At 38.2% G+C, this 21,163-nt stretch overlaps 1 protein-coding gene across 1 annotated transcript in view; it reads right to left on the minus strand.

Moving 5' to 3' along the window:
• Positions 1 to 21,163, minus strand: part of LOC114692230 (ATP-binding cassette sub-family A member 3-like) — a 126,249-nt gene that overhangs the window by 13,521 nt on the left and 91,565 nt on the right. The window contains exons 17-22 of the mRNA XM_037211015.1: positions 20,430 to 20,601; positions 18,495 to 18,792; positions 11,337 to 11,589; positions 10,991 to 11,195; positions 7,507 to 7,726; positions 6,878 to 7,042 (exon numbers count right to left, since the gene is read on the minus strand). Coding sequence (XP_037066910.1) covers positions 6,878 to 7,042; positions 7,507 to 7,726; positions 10,991 to 11,195; positions 11,337 to 11,589; positions 18,495 to 18,792; positions 20,430 to 20,601 — 1,313 coding nt within the window. The remainder of the gene's footprint in view (positions 1 to 6,877; positions 7,043 to 7,506; positions 7,727 to 10,990; positions 11,196 to 11,336; positions 11,590 to 18,494; positions 18,793 to 20,429; positions 20,602 to 21,163) is intronic.

Raw genomic sequence — 21,163 nt, forward strand, 5'->3', positions numbered from 1 at the left:
GAATGCACTATGTAGACCAGGCTGGCCTTGAACTCTAGAGATCCATCTGCCTCTGCCTCCTGAGTGCTGGGATTAAAGGTGTGCACCACCATACCCAGCTTTTGTGTTGTTTTTTAATAGCATCTTTATTTCATCACAAGGCTTCAACTTGTTATCTAATAGCTTTTTCTTTCAGTTGATTTTCATTTAGCTTTTTTTTTGGTAGAACACTATACTAGCATAAAATTTTCATTTATTTGCAAGTATCTTAATTTCCATTTCTTTATTGGAATAATGTTTTCTTTTCTGGATATAGACTATTTGGCAGTGGGGTTCTGGACTCTTTGAGACACAGACTTGCTATAGAGCACAGGTTGGCCTCAAACTTCCCAAGTGATACCATTAAGTGTGTGCCATCATAGTTGGCTGGCCAATGAAGTTTTGGTTTTCTTCCTCTATTCCTTTAAATAGGCCAGCCTTTGCTTTCTGGCCTCCATAGTTTCTAGTGAGAAATAAGTTGATAACTTTTCTTGGGATCCTTTGAGCCACATCACTTCTTGTGGCAGCCTTCATAATTTTTGTTTTGTCTTTGACATCAGATAATGTTATTGCAGTGTTTCTTCCTGTGGAATGCTGAGTTTATTCAGATTGGAGTCAAGGTTTTTTGATGAATTCATTCGTGTATCTTAGAGTGTTTTGGGGTAGTCTTTGACTGTTTTAAGTTCTACTTGTTTGTAATGCTCTATAAACTGTTGTATATTGGGAGTGGGTTCATGTGGGTGTGTGGAAAGAAGGCACAGAGCATTCCTTTTCTTTTTCTTTGCCCCAAGACAGGGTTTCTCTGTGTAGCTTTGGAGCCTGTCCTGGAACTCACTCTGTAGACCAGGCTGGCCTTGAACTCACAGAGATCTGCTTGCCTCTGTTTCCTGAGCACTGGGATTAAAGGCTTGCACCACCACAGCCCAGCCCAGCTCAGAGCAGTCTCTCTGGATTGACTCATTCATAGTTTAGCAAAGGGCTTTTTATTGTTCTCCAATTTACATCTTTTAGCAAGTTAATTTCCATATCCCAAAACCTCTTATCTAAGCTCCCTACAGGGACAATGCCAAAAGCAAATTTTCAGTTAAGGAATACTGTGGTTTTCTGATCATTCCTCACCCAAGTTTTCATAGGCTTTGCAACTTTAGAAAATTGTCAGACAAGATTCACATAGAAGGTACTGGGAGACAAAAGGTAGCAGTCACAAAAGGCAGATCCAAGCCAGGTGCTAACACTCCAGAATCAAACCAGCTGCAGCTCTGCAGGAATTCTCCCAACAAGAAACTATTTTTTTTTTTTTAATTAACCTTTACTGTGTTTGGTCACTGAATATTCCATTACCTTAGTTATCAGATATTGATTTGACAGTATAGTCTCAAATGTTTGGGGACAATAAAAAAGGAGAAAAAAAACCTAGCCTGTTAAAATTGGTTGTGAGTTGAAGTCATTCTTCTAATACTTAACCAATCTTTCCATAATTTTTCTCTAGTTCTTTATTTTTTGCTTAAACCAAACTTATCTCATAATCTAATCAAAATAAGATTACTTAGGTTCCAACTCTGGATCTTTGTGGGACTTTTTCATTTTAAGTATGACCTTAACAAATTATCTTACATTCCTACTGTAAGCATTGCAGCTCAGATGGAAAGGCATCCTGGCAGTCGGCAGCCAAGGAACACCACAAAGTCACTATATGCTGCAAGTATTGCACCTTACAGCCTTGCTCCAGGAAAAGGTTTCCTCAATTGCAAGTGTAAGAGCTCTGCTCTGGCAGGGGAGGGTTTCCGGGAGGAAGTTGTTCCAGCTCTGCTCTGCTCTGGAGAAGCATTACAGCTCTGCTCAGTTCTAAGTGTTACAACTGCTCCACTAGGGAAAGTTTCCTCAGTTCTGCTCAGCTCTACTCTGATCCTCTACTCTGCTTTGGTGAAAGCTATTACAGCTGGGCTCTGACAAAAATGTCAGAACTGCACACTAAACCTCACTAAAGAGATTTATTGGGAATGAAGAATGTAGGAAGATGGCTGCCTCGGGTGAGTAACAGCAGCAAACTGAACAGGGTACAGACCTTATATAGACTTTCTTGGGGGTGGGGGTGGGGTGGGGTGGGGGTGGGGTGTAGTGGGTAGTCATTCCAACCTTGATCTGGAAGTTCCAACCCCCAGTGAGGCTTCGGTAACTGTCACACCTACAAGGCAGGGGCCAAGAGAGGCCCTTGAAGACCTGAGATCCAGATGCACTGTCTCTCTTGGTTCCTGGACCCTGGACGCTGGAGGTAGACCTCTCCAGAGAACACCACCGGACTGCGCTGCGTCTTTCCCAGACTCTGCAACCTACCTATCCCTTCACTTGTAAGTTATGCCACTAAATAAATCTTCCTTTTAACTACGTGGAGTGGCTTTAATAATTTCACCAATATGGGCGGAGCTTTCTAGGGTGGCTTGGGATTGGTGAATTTTTGTAGTCTAGGGCAAGCTCAGGGATTAGAGCATTTTAAGCCCTGGTCTTGGGGTCAAGTCAGGGTCAGGGTGGTTTTCCTTGGCCCAGATCTTGGGTGTAGCCAGGGGCAGGACATTTTTTCCTTGACTCTTTCCACCCTACACCTATAGCACCTTCCTCACATTACTCCTTCTGAGAGTCTTGTGTGGTTGCTTTTTCTTGACTACCCCTTGACATTCACCCTAGGTGACTATAGTTACTCTGCATCTTTAAATGCTTCTGGAGATGTTCAGAAGTCAGTCACAGCACTGAGAGAGACCCGAGGGTTTTACCAGTGGCAACCCCTGAGCTGCTCTCTTAGGCATTTACTATACTTATATAAACATACAACCACAATTCTTGGGAACACAGTCCATACTGTCTCTCTGCCATCTATAACCATGAATGCTATACAGGGAATGAGAAAAAGTAAGTGGATAGATTAAATGTCCATAATATGTTTTTACCAAAAATTAACAGTTAGCTTCATTCTTTATTAAATATTTCCTTTTGTTTGTTTGTTTTGTTTTTTCTTTTGGAGACAAGGTTCTCAGTGTAACAGCCTTGGCTGTCCTGGAACTCACTTTGTAGACCAGGCTTGCTTCTGCCTCCCAAGTGCTGGGATTAAAGTCATGCACTACCATGCCTGGCTGATATTTCCTTTTTTTAAAATAAGTTTTTAATAAGGTTCTTTACCTTCCTGAACTCCAAAAAAGTTACTATCATTACCTTCTTGCTTTTGTTTCAGTGGTGGTGGTGAGAGATATCCTTGGACATGACTACTGTCTCATTTTTTTTTCATATATTGATTTTTTAAGTTTTTAAAATTTAATTAACATTTTTTCATTTATCTTACATACCAACTGCAGTTTCCCCTCCCTCTTCTCATCCTGTTCTCTCCCCCTGACTCCCTTCTACCTCTCTCCCCATTCACTCCTCCTCCATCTCCATTCAGAAAGGGGCAGGCCTCCCACAGGCTTGAACAAAACATGAAACATCAAGTTGAGGTAGGACTGAGCTCCTCCCTCTGCATAAAGGCTGGGTGAGGTAATCCAGATTGGGAACAGGTTCCCCCAAAGCCAGCTAAGCACCAGGGACAGGTCCTGATCTCACTGCTAAGAGCCTTACAAATAGACCAAGCTACATGATTGTCACACACATGCAGAGGGCCTAGGTCAGTCCCATCTAGGCTCTATAACTGTTGGTCCAGAGTTCCCACAAGCTCAGGTCAACTGTCTCTCTGAGTTCCTTCATCATTACTTTGAACTTCCTGGTTTATAACAATCCCTCCTCCCTTTCTTCTGGAGGACTCTCGGAGCTCGGCCCAGTGCTTGGCTGTGGATCTCTGCAGCTGCTTCTATCAGTTATTGGATAAAGGCTCTGTGATGACAGTTAGGGTAGTCACCAATCTGACTACAGTAGATGGCCAGTGCAGGTACCCTCTCCACTACTGAAGCCCTCTTAGGGCAGCAGGCAGCACGCCAGTCTCATATATTGATTTTTAAAAACATACCTGCTAAGTATTTTAGTGATGCACTGGAGATTAGATTAGAATTGGTTTCATGACTTCTTTTTCAGTGAGTTTGCCATTTGGTATACAGAAAAACTAATGATTTTTGTATTTTAACTTTGTAGTATGCTACTTTGCCAGAGCTAAATGTTTTATGGTAGTCTTAAGAGTGTTTTAAGTATAGGATGGGTTGGTAGTTAAGAGATAACTTGACGCTGGGCAGTGGTGGTGGTGCACACCTTTAATCCCAGCACTCGGGAGGCAGAGCCAGGAGGATCTCTGTCTACAGAGTGAGGTCCAGGACAGGCACCAAAACTACATAGAGAAACCCTGTCTCGAAAAACCAAAAAAAGTCTGACAGAATCCAGCAGTGATTCTATCAGGTCCTGAACTCTGCTGGTTGGGAGACTATTATTGCTTTAATATTGTTCTTTGCTTATCTGTTTATGTTTTTAAAATAGATTAGTTCAATTTTGCTAGATAATAAGTGTCTATAATTCTATTCCTTCTTCTAGACTTTCCAATTTATCAAAATGTAAGTTTTAAAAAGTATTTTCTAATGATCTTTAGGCTCTCATTGGTTATCTGTTGTAATATCCCCTCTTCATCTCTTAAATTCTAAACTTAAGTGTTCTATTTTGGCTAATTTGGATGCAGATTGATGAATATTGTCTATATTTTCAAAGAACCAACTCCTTCATTGATCATATATGTATTGTTCTTTTGGTTTCCATTTAATTTTATTTCTGATCTTTATTATTTATGCTTTCATTTGGGGTTAGGTTTGTTTTTGATTTTCTACAACCTTGAGGTACACCATTAGGTTATTTATTTAAGACTTCTCCTACATTTTTTCTAAATATAGGCACTCATAGATATAACATTTCCACTTCTTACAGACTTCGCTATATCCCAAAGGTTTTGGTGAGTTGTACTTGTATTTTCATTTGCTTCTAGGACTTCGAAAATTTCTTTTATGAGTTTCTCAAGGACTCATTACTTAAACACGTGATGTATGACTCAACGATCATTTAAGAGTATTAATCGCCTTGTATTGTATAGTTCTTTTGTTGTTGACTTGCAATTTTAAAACACAAGAAATAGTTTTGATTCTCTTACATTTTTTAAGATTTGCTTTATGGATGATAATGTGATTTATTTTAGAGATGGTTCAATTGGCTGCTGAAGAGAATATGTATTCTATGGCTATTTCATGAAACTGTCATTTTGTTTCTATTGTCACTGAATTGTTTCTTTGTTGATTTTTTTTGAGAGGGGTGGGTCTGGATAATCTTTCAATAATAGTAGTGTTTGAAACCATTCACTATTATTATATCTAAACCAATCTGTCATTGTGTTTGTTTTATAAAACTGGGTACTAAGTTTAAATGTTTATTATTGTTTTATTATAAGTTTTTAAGTTAAAACTTTAACATTTATTTACTGTGTATGTCTCTGTTTATATATGTGTAAGAGCATGTGTGCCATGTCACATGTAGAGGTCAGAGGGTAACTTGTGGGGGTTGGCTCTCTCTTTAGGAATCAAATCCAGGTTCCCATGTTCAGTGGTTGAGTAGCTTTACCTGTGAGTCATCTCAGTAACCCTGCAGATCTTCTTGACAGGGTTCCCTTTCTGAGTATGCAATAGCTGTCTTTATATATATGGACTAGTTTTTGTTTAAAATGTACTTTTAAAAAATCAAAATATATACTCTTACTATAGGTGGCTATAGATTCTCTATGAATTTAAATGCTTTTGGAACTGTTCAGAAGTCAGTCACAGCTCTGAGAGAGACCCAAGAGGTTTACCACTGGCAACCCTGAGCTGCTCTCTCAGGTACTTATCATACTGACATAAACATACAACCACAATTCCTTGGGAACACAGTCCATGTCACCCATGAGCATGCCACTGACTTGTACTTTCATAGTTTGTTTTTCCCCTATCCTTTCACTTTTAGTCTGCATGTGTCTTTGCCAGTGTCTACTGGTGATAACACACATTTGGATCTTGCTTTCAAATCCAATCAGCTAAACTGAATCTGTTAATTGGAGACATTAGACTACTAACATTTATGGTAATAAATGTTAATCTGGGAAGTATTTGCTGATTCACATAATTTTGTTGCTCTTCTGGTTGGTTTTAATATTGTTTATTCTTTTCTTTCCTCCTTATTTGTCTTATAATTTAATGGCTTATTGAGTTGAGAATTTTTACTTCTTTCTTAGTTCTCATTTATTTATGATTCCTTTCATAAAATGAATTCTTTGCTGAGTTCACATGATTATGGCTGCCTTTCTTATTTACCTACATATAGGGTTCTTTAAGCATTTTCTATGGTGCTGCTCTACTGGGCCATGAGATGCTTTATCTTAGAAGGTCTTCAATTTCTATTGATTGTAGAAGTTAACTTGGAAAGGCACAGTAAATTTTGTTATCAGTTATTCCTTCTCAGAGCTTCAACTATATCATTCCATGCTTTTATGGCTTCCAGGGTTTCTATTGAGGTGTCTGATATAATTCTGATGGATTAGTCATTGTAAGTAATTTGAAACTCCTCTCTTGCAGTTTTCAATATTTATCCTGTATTCTTAACAGTTTACAATGTGATGTGGAGAAGGATTCTTAGGTCATGCCTAATTGGGGTTCTAAATGCCTCTTTTTCTTGGATGCCCATGGTTTCCCAAAATTTGAGAAACTTTCTGCAAACATTTCATTGAGCAGGTTATATGTGCCTCCAATTTGCAACTCAGCTCATTCTACACAACTGGAAGAAAACCAGGCTTTTCTAACATTGCATAGCCTTAATAGAAGTGCAGAAAGTAGAAAGGAATGTAGTGTTTGTATGGGCCTGAAGAGTTCCCAGTACTCACATGACTCACTACAATCCATGTAAATGCTTCTGAATTCCTTAGCACACAGTGTTTTCACCTCATAGTCATCAAAATACTTGCTGATACACATTGCAAAGTTGTAACTAGGCAGTATCATTAAAACTGTATTTATGAAGCTGTTGATGAACTTAGGAAAGTCACTACCTGTAATTAAAAGATAATAAATTAGCTTCAGTTATTGGAAAAGTAGTGAACCGCCTCATAAAAACAGACTTCTCCCCAAATGATTAAGCCATTCTTAGACAATCATCAAACTATCAGACAATCTTTAAGAAAGTACCATCAATTGCTAAATGTACCCACCTAGATAGCTTGTAGAAAAATAACAATCACACAAGCGAAGAGTAGATTTTGGTAACAGTGACTTCCTAGTATCTGTTTTCCTTCCTTTTTATTCTTGATTCTTTTCTCTTTTTCTTCCTCCTCCCCCTTTTCCTCCATCTCTAACTCCCACATACCCACTCAATAAATATTTGCTGTTTTCCAAAATCATAGGTTTTCATATTATTGGAAAGTGTTTATCAGTTAATTTTTAATTCTTATGTTATTCCATCCCCATTTATTTAATGTATTTTCTGGAAAAAGGGAAAATTGTACAGTGTTCTTACCATAAAATTTCACTATAGTGTAAATGATGATACTGAAAATAGTTGAAAAGTAGTTAAAGAGCGTGAGCTTGATGTAGGCAGTAGTGCTACTTCTGAACAGAAAGCTTCCAAGATACATGAGGGGAACAGCACACCAGCCATACAGCATAAAAATCAGCATCGTGTCCAGAAAGTTGTAACTCACAAAAAAGGCATCCACTTGGCAGAATATGAATACACCCTGGGACATAGAGTATAGAGGTCAAAGCAAGGTGAAGGATACTGTACACAGCTACTGTTTCTACTAGACCATAGTCATTCACTACTAATTCTGGTCATTTTTTAAGCTTTAGAGTGTAAGCCTTAGGTGGACTATTTCCCAACTGAGACTACGAGCACAGTAATTGAACGCCTCTTTCAGTTTTTCTCCTCTTTGAAATGGTCTTTACTTCCCACAGCCATGGTCAAAGGCAAAGTAACTATATTTGTATTAAGCCAAACTGGATTTCTCTTGGGGGAAAAAGACCTAGGATATAAGCTGCTTTTCTGAGGATTTCCCTATGGCTGCATTGTTCAGAGTGCCTTCTGGTGGTTGATCTGAACTTTAGCACTCTTTTTCAATTACTCTTAATTAAAATTGAGAAGTGAACTAAAGAGCACACAAATTTAGAGTGATCAAGATTTGGAAAATAATTACTAGTGCCACTAAAGAAATTTCTAAAAATCTGCATATTAACTTGTAATTTCAATTTCTTTAAAAATAACAAGTTGTACCTTCTGATCAATGACATGATTATTTAGCAAGATCACTAGTTCATGGAAGGAAAGGCTAAACTAAAAATGTTCCATTAGAATCCTGTGTAATTCTTGGAAATATTTTCTATTCAAGCACTAGTGTCTGAAGGAAGCAAATGAAGAGACTCAGTGATCATAGTTGAGAAAAAATCTAATGGCCCTAACCATGGTTGGCCCCTCCCCTAGCAAACAAAGAGGGTTTGTAAAGACAGGAAGATACTAGGGAACTTAGAGGCACCTTTGTTCTAAGACTTACAAGTGTGAGAAAAGTCCCACTCAGAACTGGGTTCAAAGTTCATTTAAATTTACCCAGATAAGTGAAGCAATATGCTATGTTGTTACATAGGATGTGAGTCAAGATATCAAAAACGTGAAATTAAAAATAATATAAATTCAATGAAATTAGAATTTTCTTGAAATAAGCTGCTTTGAAAGTTTATATGAAAACCAAATTATGTCATGGTAAAGAGGGCATTCTGCAAAAGATGAATGATAGAGGAAGTGGGGGAATGGCAATGCACAAATCATGAAATGTACTTTAAAACTGCCACAATTAAAGCAACTGTTACAAGTAGCACATTACAGAGCTGGGAACATAGCTAAGTTGCAGACTTACTGCTTTTATGCACAAGACTCTGGGTTCAGTCCTTAGTACCATCACAAAGTGGCCCATTAAATATATGCCAATGGACAGAATTACACAATACAAAATATACTTAAATGCCCATTGTTAGTTATTATAGAATAAAATCAGTATTTCAAACCAGTGGGGGAAAGACTGATTACTTTAAAAGAATGTCATAGCAATGAAGTAGCTATTTAGGAAAAAAGTCCAGAATCATTACATCATTTTTTACCAAGAAACAAATTTTAAATGATGGGGGAAATAGATAATAACAATATTGGTAAAATAAACTGTGTTTCAGGCATTAAAGTTTGAAGAAGAAAATATTCTTCCCTGAAGATTTTATGAATAGAAATATCTAACCAGAACAGCATATTTTGAGGCTTATCTTCAAATCAATATTGACTTGGCTATGCAAATCCTTAGTAAGGCCAGTAATTCTAACATTTACTTAAATTTAAGCTCATCAAAAAGATAAGCTTCTGTTGACACATGTATCTTCAATACAAGTCTATTGAGGAGGTGAGCTGATATGAAAGGTAGAGTAAGATTTTTAGAAAGAGGAAGTTGCAGAGGTTGGCGAGATGGCTCAGTGGTTAAGGGCACTAAGCCGCTCTTGAAAAGGACCTGGGTTCAGTTACTAGACACACATGGTGGCTCCTATCACCTGGAACTCCAGGGGCATCAGAAACATACATAGTACACACATATACATGCAGACAAACATTCATAACTAAAATTAAAGACAATCTTAGAACAAATTTAACTTCTTTTCCTACTTATATATCTTTACTTTCCTTCTCTTGCCTTGTTGCTCCACTTAGTGCATTGAATGCACTATTGAAAAGGAGTAGAGATAGTGGATTTCCCTCTCCTCATTTCAATAGGACTGTTTCATACTTTTCTTCATTTAAGATGAGGTTAGCTATGGGTGTCTCATGGCTACCTTTATTTATGTTGAGGTATGTGCCCTCTGGTCCTACTTCCTCCTATGACTTTTATCATGAAGGCATGTTGGATTTTGTCAAAGGCCTTTTCAGCATCTATTGAGATGAACATGTGATTTTCATCTTTAAGTCCATTAACATGGTTTATTATACTTACTGATTTGCTATGTTGAACCACCTCTGCATTTCAGGGATAAAGTCAACTTGGTCATGGTATACAATCTTTTTAAATGTATGTCCGTATTCAGGTTGCAAATATTTTGCTGGACATTTTTGTCTCTATGTTTATCAGAGATAATCACTTGTAGTTTTCTTTTCTGTTGTGTCTTTACATGGCTTTATCATTAGAGTGACACTGGCTTCATAGACAGAGTTTGGGAGTGCTTCTCTCTTTCTTTCAGAAGAATTGGCTGTATCTTTGACAGTCTGGTAGAATTCTGCTGTGACTCCATCTGGACCTCAGCTTTTCGAAGTTGGGAAGACTTATTATTTTGGCCTCCTCATTTGTTATGGGTAAGTTTAGGTTGTTGGTCTTGGTGTTTTGGCTGAATCTAGAAATTTAGTCATTTCTTTTAGGTTTCCCAGCATAATGGAGCACAGACTTTTAAAATATTCCTTTATAATATTCTGAATTTCTTTGGTGTCTGCTATGTTTCCTTGTCCATTTCTGACTCTGTTAATGTGGGTCTTCTCTCTTTTTCTTTCTTTTAGATAGTTGATTCTTCGTATTGTTTTGTTTCTATTTCATCGATTTATGCTCTGATTTTTAATATTTCTTGCCACTGAATAGGATTGGATCTGCTTTGTTCATACTTTTTCAAAGTTTTGAGTTGCATCAGTATTTTATGCTTTTTCTGACTTTTTAAAGATGTAGAAGATAGAATTTTAAATTTTGCTCATAGGACAGCTTTCAATAAAAGGGATACAAATAGGAAAAGAAGAAACCAAATTACCCCTATTTACAGATGACATGTTATATACAAGAGATCCCCAAAATTCTACCAGAAAACTTCTAGAAATGATAAGTCAATATAGTTTTAAATTACTTGACTACTTTCAAGATGAAATCATTTGAGTAGAAATTAGTATGGCCCCCAGAAGGTAAATTACTTTTGATGCAACTGCAGCTAATACTCACCAGTAGTATACAGGAGGCAATGAAGAAGAAGAGGAGGTCACACAAAAAGGCAGGCAGCCAGTAAGTGAGCACACACACCCCACTCAGGAACTGGATGTGCTTGGCCTGACTGATCCTTTCAGTCACTGTCTGCAGACTAAAGGTCCCAACAACTACAGAAATGCCAAAAGCCAAACACTGTACTATTTGTAATCCACTTACAGTCCTACAAAAGATGGAATAAAACATGAAATAAACTATGAAATATAGGTAGGAAATATTGACATGAGCTGTTTTTCAAATGGATATGGCCAAACAGCAAAAGTATATTAAGACTCGATTTCAGAAAAAGGAAAATCATACATACATTGTGTTAGAATCATAATAAGGGTGAGGCTGAGGCTGAGGCTTATTGAAGACGGTAATGGAAGCATTAGGTCCAGAAAGTGTCATAAAAAGAATGTTGTCTAATATTGCCAGGGATATTGCAGGTGAATGATATGCCTCATTATTGAAGAAAACAGTGAGTACTGTTTTGTTTTTCTCAACCTCAATAGAAAGTGCAATAATGCAGAAGCTACGACACTCTTTATTTTTCAATATGTAATCATTTATATCACCTAAAATAAAAAAGAAAATATCAGTGAGCCAAGATGTAGCTCACAATTAACCTTTCCTGTATTGGAAAAGAAGGATAAAAAAGTTGTGGGTTTTTATTTTCCACTTACCATTTTGTTTTCCAAATCCTGACAATGGATATTTTTCTTTAAGGATTTTATACCATCATTGATCCTTATAATAATCTCACTGTATAATTCATAACCCAAACCATATATTAAGAATATATTATTTTTGAGACAAGCTCTATTTATCCCTGACTGTCTTGGAACTCTCCATGCAGACTAGGCTGGTCTCAAACTCATAGACATCTATCTACCTGCCTCTCCTTACCAGGTGCTGGAATCAAAGGTGTGCACCACTATATTTGGTTTAAGAATATATTTTTTGCTGGGCGTTGGTGGCACAAGCTTTTAATCCCAGCATTCAGGAGGCAGAGCCAGGAGGATCTCTGTGAGTTCAAGGCCAGCCTGGTCTACAGAGCAAGATCTAGGACAGGCACCAAAACTATACAGAGAAGAGAAACCCTGTCTGGAAAAACATATATATATATATATATTTTTTTTTCCCCTTAACTGTCTAGAGCAAGCATGATTTGTTACTTTTAAGGAATTGCTTTAGCTATCCCATTTCATTTGTGTTTCTGTATAAATTTTAGAATTAGCCTGTAATTTTCTGTAAAGCATCCAGTGGAATTTTGACAGTAATTGCCCAAACATAAACTGAACAAGGGACACCAGTGAATATGCCAAAGTGGATGAGGAAATGCCCACAAACCCTCAACACCACACAAAGAATTACAGGCAACTGAGTAAAGCTCTGAATGGGAGAGGTGGTTCTTCCCTGGGAAGAGTATACCAATTGGTTGTCCAGTGCCAAATGGTCAGCCCTGAAAACATACAAGTAGCATTATATGGACTGAGTAGATTATATTTAGGAATATTTGTGCATATATATATATATATATGTATATATATATATATATATATATATGAGCCACTCTTTGTTATTACTCTCTTTGTTTGATGTAAATAAATATTTGAAGCTTGAATGTTTTACTAACTCATTGTATGGAATACCATCAGCCATCAACCTTCCTTGATGTCATATTTTCAGACAAGAGGTTGCTATATAAATCACATAACCATATAATTTAAATAAATTGTCCAAACATACTGATGACTTGTATAGAACATCTCAATTTTTATTTTTTTCCAACATAGATATGGTAAGAATTTTCTCTTTATACCTCTACTTCCTTTTGTTTCATACTTCATTTTCAATTTATCTAGTTCCTCTTATATTTTACTATAGATGGCAAGGACAAACCAGAACATAATTTTAACACACTGTTTAGAAATTTCCTTGGCTAAATATTTTCATCACTTACATGTTATACTTGCCACAAAACAGCAGGATTCAATTCAATCAAATTATTTGCTTCTGTGTTTTTATTTTTTTTAAGAATTTATTTTTAAGTATTATGCATATGTCTTTTTTTCCATGTATGAATGCTCCTTTTTTTTTTTTTTTTTTTTTTTTTTTGTTTTTCGAGACAGGGTTTCTCTGTGTAGCTTTGCGCCTTTCCTGGATCTCGCTCTGTAGACCAGGCTGGCCTCGAACTCACAAAGATCCGCCTGCCTCTGCCTCCCAAGTACTGGGATTAAAGGCGTGCGCCACCACCACCCGGCATCTGTGCTCCTCTTGTGTGGTGACAACAGAGCCCTGAAGAAGGCATTGGATCCTCTGAACTGGAGTAACAGGTGGTTATGAGCCACCATGTGGTGCTCTGCAAGAGCAGCAGTGCTATTAAACACCAGAGACATCTCTCCATCCCCTATTTGGCTCTTTAGAGCAAGGACCACTCTTCCTTTAGTTTTCAATAACATGCCCCTCATTACCGCTTGATATATAACCAGAGCATCCTTAATGCTCATATTTCAACCAATATTGTTTTCATAATATATTTCTAAGATAGTACTTTTCTTTAAAATTTTCTTTTTTTCCTGTATTCATGCTCATTAGAATTATCTTTAGTAACTCCTAAAAGCCTTTCAAAACTAGGATTTTTTTCTAACACACATCTTCAAACTCCATAAGCTTCTTGTTACCTTGTTCCAGAGCCAATTCCATACTTTTGGGTATATGCCATAACAACACCCACTTCCTGGTACCAAGATATATCTTTATTTTCTATGTTGTCCATTAGAATTCCCACAGATGATTAAAGCACAAGAAGTTCAGTTTTCAGTGTGAAGGCTAGAAGTCTGAGGTCAGTGATGGCAGATTTGATTTCTTTGACACAATTGTCTTGCATTTTGGGTAGCAGTTTTGTCTGTGTCTTCACAGAGCCTTTCTTTTCTGCATGCATGTTTGCATCCACATTCTTTAATTTAAAATTATTTATGTGTGACTATGTATATGCCAGGGGTGTGTGGGTGTCCACAGTGACCAAAAGAGGACATCTGATTTGCGGGAGCTGGAGTTAAAAACAGTTGAGTAGCCTGACATGGATGTTAGGAAAGATTCTGGGTCCTTTGGAAGAACAGCAAGAGCTCTTAACAGCCCAGGCATCTCTCCAGTTCCCACTTTCTTCTTCTTACAAGAACAACAGTTACTGGATTGGATCCTATGTTAATGACCTTATTTTAAATTTAATTACCATTTCAAAACCTTACCTACATATATAGTCAACGAAGTACTTGTAGTTGGGATTTTAACATTATGAGGGGCACAATTCAGTTTATAACTCCTTTCTTTTTTATGTTGAAAAGTGGACATTTATGATGCACATAATAACAATTAGTATACACTAACTATTCTATTGCTATTCTTTAAAAAAAAACTGTTTCTCCTCATTTGTTTAGTAACCTACGTGGATCAATTCTGTAAATACTATACTCCTATCTTCTATATAGTGTACAGCCACTGATTTCTGTTTGACTTAATAAATAATTCTTGCATTTATTATTATGCCTGTCTGTGGTGGTATTGTGTTCTCCAAAATATTGTGTACTCTAATAAATTTATCTGGGGTCAGAGAACAGACAGCCACTAGATACAAAGGCTAGAAAATGGTGGCACTCACACCTTTAATCCTAGCATTCCAGAAATAGAAATCCCTCTGGATCTCTGTGAGTTCAAGGTCACATTGGAAATAGCCAAGCATGGTGACACGCCTTTAATCCCAGAAAGCCAGCCTTTAATCCTAGGGAGTGATGGTAGAAAGCATAAATGTATATAAAGCGTGAGGACAAGAAACTAGAGGCATTTGGCTGGTTAGGCATTTGGCTGGTTAAGCATGTGGCTGGTTAAGCTTCAGGCTTTTGAGCAGTAATTCAGCTGAGACCCATTCCGGATGAGGACTCAGAGGCCTCCAGTCTGAGGAGACAAGACCAGCTGAGATTCCGGCGAGGTGAGATAGCTGTGGCTTCTTCTGTCTCTCTGATCTACCAGCATGGACCCCAATAACTCGCCTCGGGTTTGATTTTATTAATAAGAACCTTTAAGATTCCTGCTACACCTGCCTCCTACTGGTCAGCCTTGGGTTTGCTATCCTTTTTTGATAGCTTCAAGGCCATTAATGACTTTTATTGATTTCTATTGAGCCAGTGGGAGTAAGTAAAGGGGGTAACTCTAAGCTATTGTGCTACAGATCTTATTCTTACAGAGGCCACACAATTTTCTTTGAATAGTCACACTCTAGTTTGTTCTGTGTTTTTGGTTAATGCCCAGTTTTCTAAAATGCTTGACTTTACAATTGACAAACAGGCTGAGAAGGAAATCAGAGATACATCACCCTTTACAATAGCCACAAATAATATAAAATACCTTGGGATAACACTAACCAAGCAAGTGAGGGACCTATATGACAAGAACTTTAAGTCCCTGAAAAAAGAAATTGAAGAAGATATCAGAAAATGGAAAGATCTCCCATGCTCATGGATAGGCAGGATTAACATAGTAAAAATGGCAATTTTACCAAAAGCAATCTACAGATTCAATGCAATCCCCATCAAAATACCAACACAATTCTTCACAGACCTGGAAAGAATAATACTCAACTTCATATGGAAAAACAAAAAACCCAGGATAGCCAAAAGAATCCTGTACAATAAAACAACTTCTGGAGGCATCATGATCCCTGACTTCAAGCTCTACTATAGAGCTACAGTAATAAAAACAAATTGAAACTGGCATAAAAACTGACATGTGGACCAATGGAATTGAATTGAAGACCCTGACATTAATCCGCACACCTATGAACATATAATTTTTGACAAAGAAGCCAAAAGTATACAATGGAAAAAAGAAAGCATCTTCAACAAATGGTGCTGGCATAACTGGATATCAACGTGTAGAAGGCTGCAAATAGATCCATATCTATCACCGTGCACAAAACTTAAGTCCAAGTGGATCAAAGACCTCAACATAAATCCAGCTACTCTGAACCTGCTAGAAGAGAAAGTAGGAAGTAGTCTTGAACGCATTGGCATAGGAGATCACTTCCTAAATATAACACCAGTAGCTCAGAAACTGAGAGAAACAATCAATCAATGGGACCTCTTGAAACTGAGAAGCTTTTGTAGAGCAAAGGATATGATCAACAAGGCAAAGTGAAAGCCTACAGAATGGGAAAAGGTCTTCACCAACCCCACATCTGACAGAGGACTGATATCCAGAATATATAAGGAACTTAAGAAATTAGACATCAAAATGCCCAACAGTCCAATTAAGAAATGAACTATAGAACTAAACAGAGAATTATCAACAGAGGAAACTCAAATGGCTGAAAGACATTTAAGGAATTGCTCAACATCCCTAATTATCAGGGAAATGCAAATCAAAACAACTCTGAGATACCACCTTATGCCTGTCAGAATGGCTAAGATCAAAAACACTGAAGACACCTTATACTAGAGAGGATGCGGAGCTAGGGGAACTCTCCTCCACTGCTGGTGGGAATGCACGCTTGTACAACCACTTTGGAAATCAATATGGCACTTTCTTAGAAAATTGGAAATCAATCTCTCCCAAGATCCAGCTATACCACTCTTGGGCATATACCCAAGGAATGCTCAATCATACCACAAGGGCACTTGCTCAGCAGTTCATAGCAGCATTGTTTGTAATAGCCAGAACCTGGAAACAACCTAGATGCCCTTCAACTGAAGAATAGATAAATAAAATGTGGTACATATACACAATGGAATACTACTCAGCAGAGAAAAACAATGACATCATGAGGTTTGCAGGCAAATGGATGGATCTAGAAAAAAATCATCCTGAGTGAGGTAACCAGACTCAGAAAGACAAACATGGTATGTACTCACTCATAGCAGGATACTAGATGTGGAACAAGGATGACTGGACTGCTACTCACAATACCAGGGAGGCTACCTGGAAAACAGGACCCCAGGAAAGACACGGGGATCGCCCAATGTCGGAGAAATGGATGAGATCTACATGAACAGCCTGGACATGAGTGGGGGTAATGAAGGGCAAGGGTCGAGGGAAAGAGAGCTTGGGGGAGCGGGAGATCCCAGCTGGATCAAGAACAGAGAGGGAGAACAAGGAATAGGAGACCATGGTAAATGAAGACCACATGAGAATAGGAAGAAGCAAAGTGCTAGAGAGGCCCACAGAAATCCACAAAGATGCCCCCACAATAGACTGCTGGCAACGGTCGAGAGACAGCCAGAACTGACCTACTCTGGTGATAGGATGGCCAAACACCCTAACTGTCATGCTAGAAACCCCATCCAATGACTGAGGGAACTGGATGCAGAGATCCACAGCTAGGCCCCAGGTGGAGCTCTGGGAGTCCAATTGGCAAGAAAGAGGAGGGTTTATATGAGTGAGAATTGTTGAGACCAACAAATAGCCAAACAAATGGAAACACATGAACTATGAACCAAAGGCTGAGGGGCCCCCAACTGGATCAGGCTCTCTGAATAGGTGAGACAGTTGATTGGCTTGATCTGTTTGGAAGGCATCCAGGCAGTAGGACTGGGGCCTGTGCTCAGTGCATGAGTTGGCTGTTTGAAACCTGGGACTTATGCAGGGACACTTGGCTCAGCCTGGGAGGAGGGGACTGGACCTGCCTGGACTGAGTCTACCAGGTTGATCTCAATCCTCAGGGGGTTTTTGCCCTGGAGGAGATGGGAATAGGGGGTGGGCTGGGGGGAATGGGAGGGGGGCGGGATGGGGAGAACAAGGGAATCTGTGGCTGTTATGTAGAACTAAATTATATTGTAAAATAAAATAAAATTAAATTTAAAAAAATAAATAAAATGCTTGACTTTAAAAAATTGTTTACTCAAAGTTGAAATTCATCATCACTAGGTCTGGTACTTGTGACATAGCAACGATATTGAACAAGCTACCTAAGCTTGTTTTTAGCATTAATAAAGACAACACAGAGAACACATCTAGTTATGGTTCTTACCAAGGGTACATGTTGAAAAAAATCAAAATAATTATCTAGATCATTTTCAAAAATTAGTTGTGAAGTCAATCAATTATTCAGCTACTGATTTATAGGATGACTAATATAAAAAAAGGACAGCCTTTTTGTGGTGGTCTGGAAGAAAGCAGTAGCTTTCAACGAGAATAAAATATCTACTTCTAAATTGCATAGCAGCACCATACTTTCATCTTTCCCCATCCCCATGATGGGCAATGAATTAGCAGAGCCACATACAGCCAAAAAAGGCTCCATCAGTTACCAACTTGTGTGGACATTAGTCTTGAAGTGTATATTTTGCCTCTGATTTAGCTGCTTCTATGATACTGGTGACTAGTAGGATTAGAAAGAAGTGAGTAGTTAAATACCACAGTTATATACATTGCAAATGACAAGTAGGTCTTTATAGAGTAATTTCTTCTTTTTGTGAATGAGTCTTACCTCTTATTTTTCGTAACTTTTGATTCTTCAACTTTAGAAAATTCTTAAGGTTCTCTGTGAGATTCAGAACCAAATCAGAATTCCCTGAAATCGAGTAAGGCACAATAGTTTCACCATAGTGACTCAAATCCAATTCTCTTTCAGGTATATCATGATCATCCGAGTGCAGAGCTAATAAGAGATATGTAGTGGCAAGCAAAATTACTGTTATCTGTAGCAACATCAACTTCCAGTTGCGCCAAATGAATAGTGCTCTTTTTATAAACATGGAACGAAATTGCTGGCGGTAAAGTGGAAACTATAAAGAGAAAGGACAATAGTATTTTGATGATTAGAGATTTGAGTAGGAAACTCATGATGAAATCTATTCATCAAGCTTTAAAATCTATGATGCAAAACTACATGCATAAGATATAATACAAATGAATTTTAGTTGACTCCAGTAAAAACAAAGCAAATAGTTTATTTGTGCACTATTAATTTAGAGTATTAAGACCTGGCTTCTAACTATAGTAAAACTTGTAAGATCATTTTCTTTTGTGGGGGTCAGGAAGGGCAGTTCTAGGATCAGATTCTTAAACATGCTAGGCAAGTACTCAATCACTGAGTTATACTCCTAATCTCAAGATTTTCTTTATTAACATGTTAAAAGTTTTTTTTATTAAAAAAGAAAGTTGGGCCAGGTGTGGTGGTGCATGCCTTTAATCCCAGCACTTGTGAGACAGAAGCAGGTAGGCCTCTCTTAGTTTGAGGCCAACCTGCTTTACACAGTGAGCTCCAGGCTATCCAAAGCTACATAGTGAGACTCAGTCTTAAAACAAAACAAACAAACACCACAAAAGTTGAAAAATTTTGGGTCTTTAATATATGATCTTTTTCTTTCATTTTAAACACTCTTCCTAAAATGATTTTATTTTGCCAGCAACACATACTGATTTTATTTTGCCAGCAACACATACTGTAATCCAGAGGAAAAAATGCCCTTATTTTGATCAACAAATATCTCCTGGATATGGTGGTTATCTTTGGCATTATTAGAACAAAGGGAAATTTTCTTTTTTTCCCTTTTTAAATTAAAATTTTAAATTTTATTTATTTATTTATTTATTTTGGTTTTTGGAGACAGGGTTTCTCTGTGTAGCTTTGCGCCTTTCCTGGGACTCACTTGGTAGCCCAGGCTGGCCTCGAACTCACAGAGATCCGCCTGCCTCTGCCTCCCGAGTGCTGGGATTAAAGGCGTGCGCCACCACCGCCCGGCTAAATTTATTTTACATACCAACCACAGTTTCTTCTCCCTCTTCTCCTTCTGTTCCCTTCCCCCACCTCCTTTCCATGCCCACCCCCTGTCCACTCCTCCTCTGTCTCTATTCAGAAAGTAAGGTCCCCCAAAGGAGTCAATAAAGCCTGGCAAATCAAGTTGAGGCAGGACCAAGCTCCTACCCTCTGCATCAAGGCTGAGTGAGGCATCCCACCACAGGGAACAGGTTCCAGAAAGCCAGCTCATGTGCCAGGGACAGGTCCTGGTCCCACTGCTAGGGGCCCCACAAACAGACCAAGCTACACAATTGTCACCCACAGGCAGAGGGCCTAGGTTGGTCAAAGGGAGAGTTTCTAATGAGAACTTTAGAAAAGGGATTCTGAGAAATAATAATGGTGAGAGCAGCAGCTAGGAGTTTTATCTAGAGCCCATTTCTCCTGTATCAAGTCCCACAGACTGGTCCATTTCTAGTTGTATAAACTGGAAGCATCTTTATGTTTAGACATTAAAAAATGTGATATTCCAAAGGAAAAAAATGCTATCAATTTGACAGTTGGGGGACATGGGAGGAGCTAGTGAAAGGGAACTTGGTAGGGGCTAGAAAGAGGAAAGAAAAGGGGGAAATGATACAATTATATTTTAGATAAAAAGTATAAAAATTAAAAAAATATGCTTACCCCAGTGTTAAATTTAGTGGTAGAAATTTCACTCAAATAGGAAAAATCTGGTCCTTTATAATGTCTGGGTATATTCACATTCTGCTGCTTATCTTGTCTCATCTTTTTGTATGCCAGGTAACAGGAGTTGAGAGTCTGAATATTACTTTGGGGAGCTGCCAGCTTATTGACCCTACACATATATAGGTACACAAAAAGAGCACAAAGTATTTCCTCTTAATCATAGCCTCAAATTGCTTTTCTTCAAGAATCTGAAACCAGCCTATAAAACAATATAGACTATTGACATTGCCCTTGGTTGCCTCCCAGAACTTGAAAATAAGACCCTATAGATAAAGACACAACCCACTTTGGACACAGGATTTGGAAAATTGAGCTGGAACTGACCTGGAAGACTCCTCTCAAGGACTAGCTCTCACAGTAATAGAAGGAGCTATACAAGCTGCCAAGGGAGAAAAGGAATCAACAGTCCTACCCAGCTGTAAAAGTCTACAAACCACAACGATCAGCATTGTGAAATTCCCAGGGGTACAACAGTGGCACTTATATCTTGAGGGGCCACTGACAACTGTCTAATTGGACTTAAATCCTGTTCAGTAGGAGGGAATTCATGCCTAGTGCTGGAAAACCTATACAACTCCTTGAGGAGAACTCATTACAGCCACTTTCCCAAACAAGTATAATTCCAACTACATTCTATATAGCTCTCCTTATAAGCACAGATTAAGTGCAGC

This window comes from Peromyscus leucopus, chromosome 1 (genome assembly GCF_004664715.2).
Source record: "Peromyscus leucopus breed LL Stock chromosome 1, UCI_PerLeu_2.1, whole genome shotgun sequence".
Lineage (NCBI taxonomy): Eukaryota > Metazoa > Chordata > Mammalia > Rodentia > Cricetidae > Peromyscus > Peromyscus leucopus.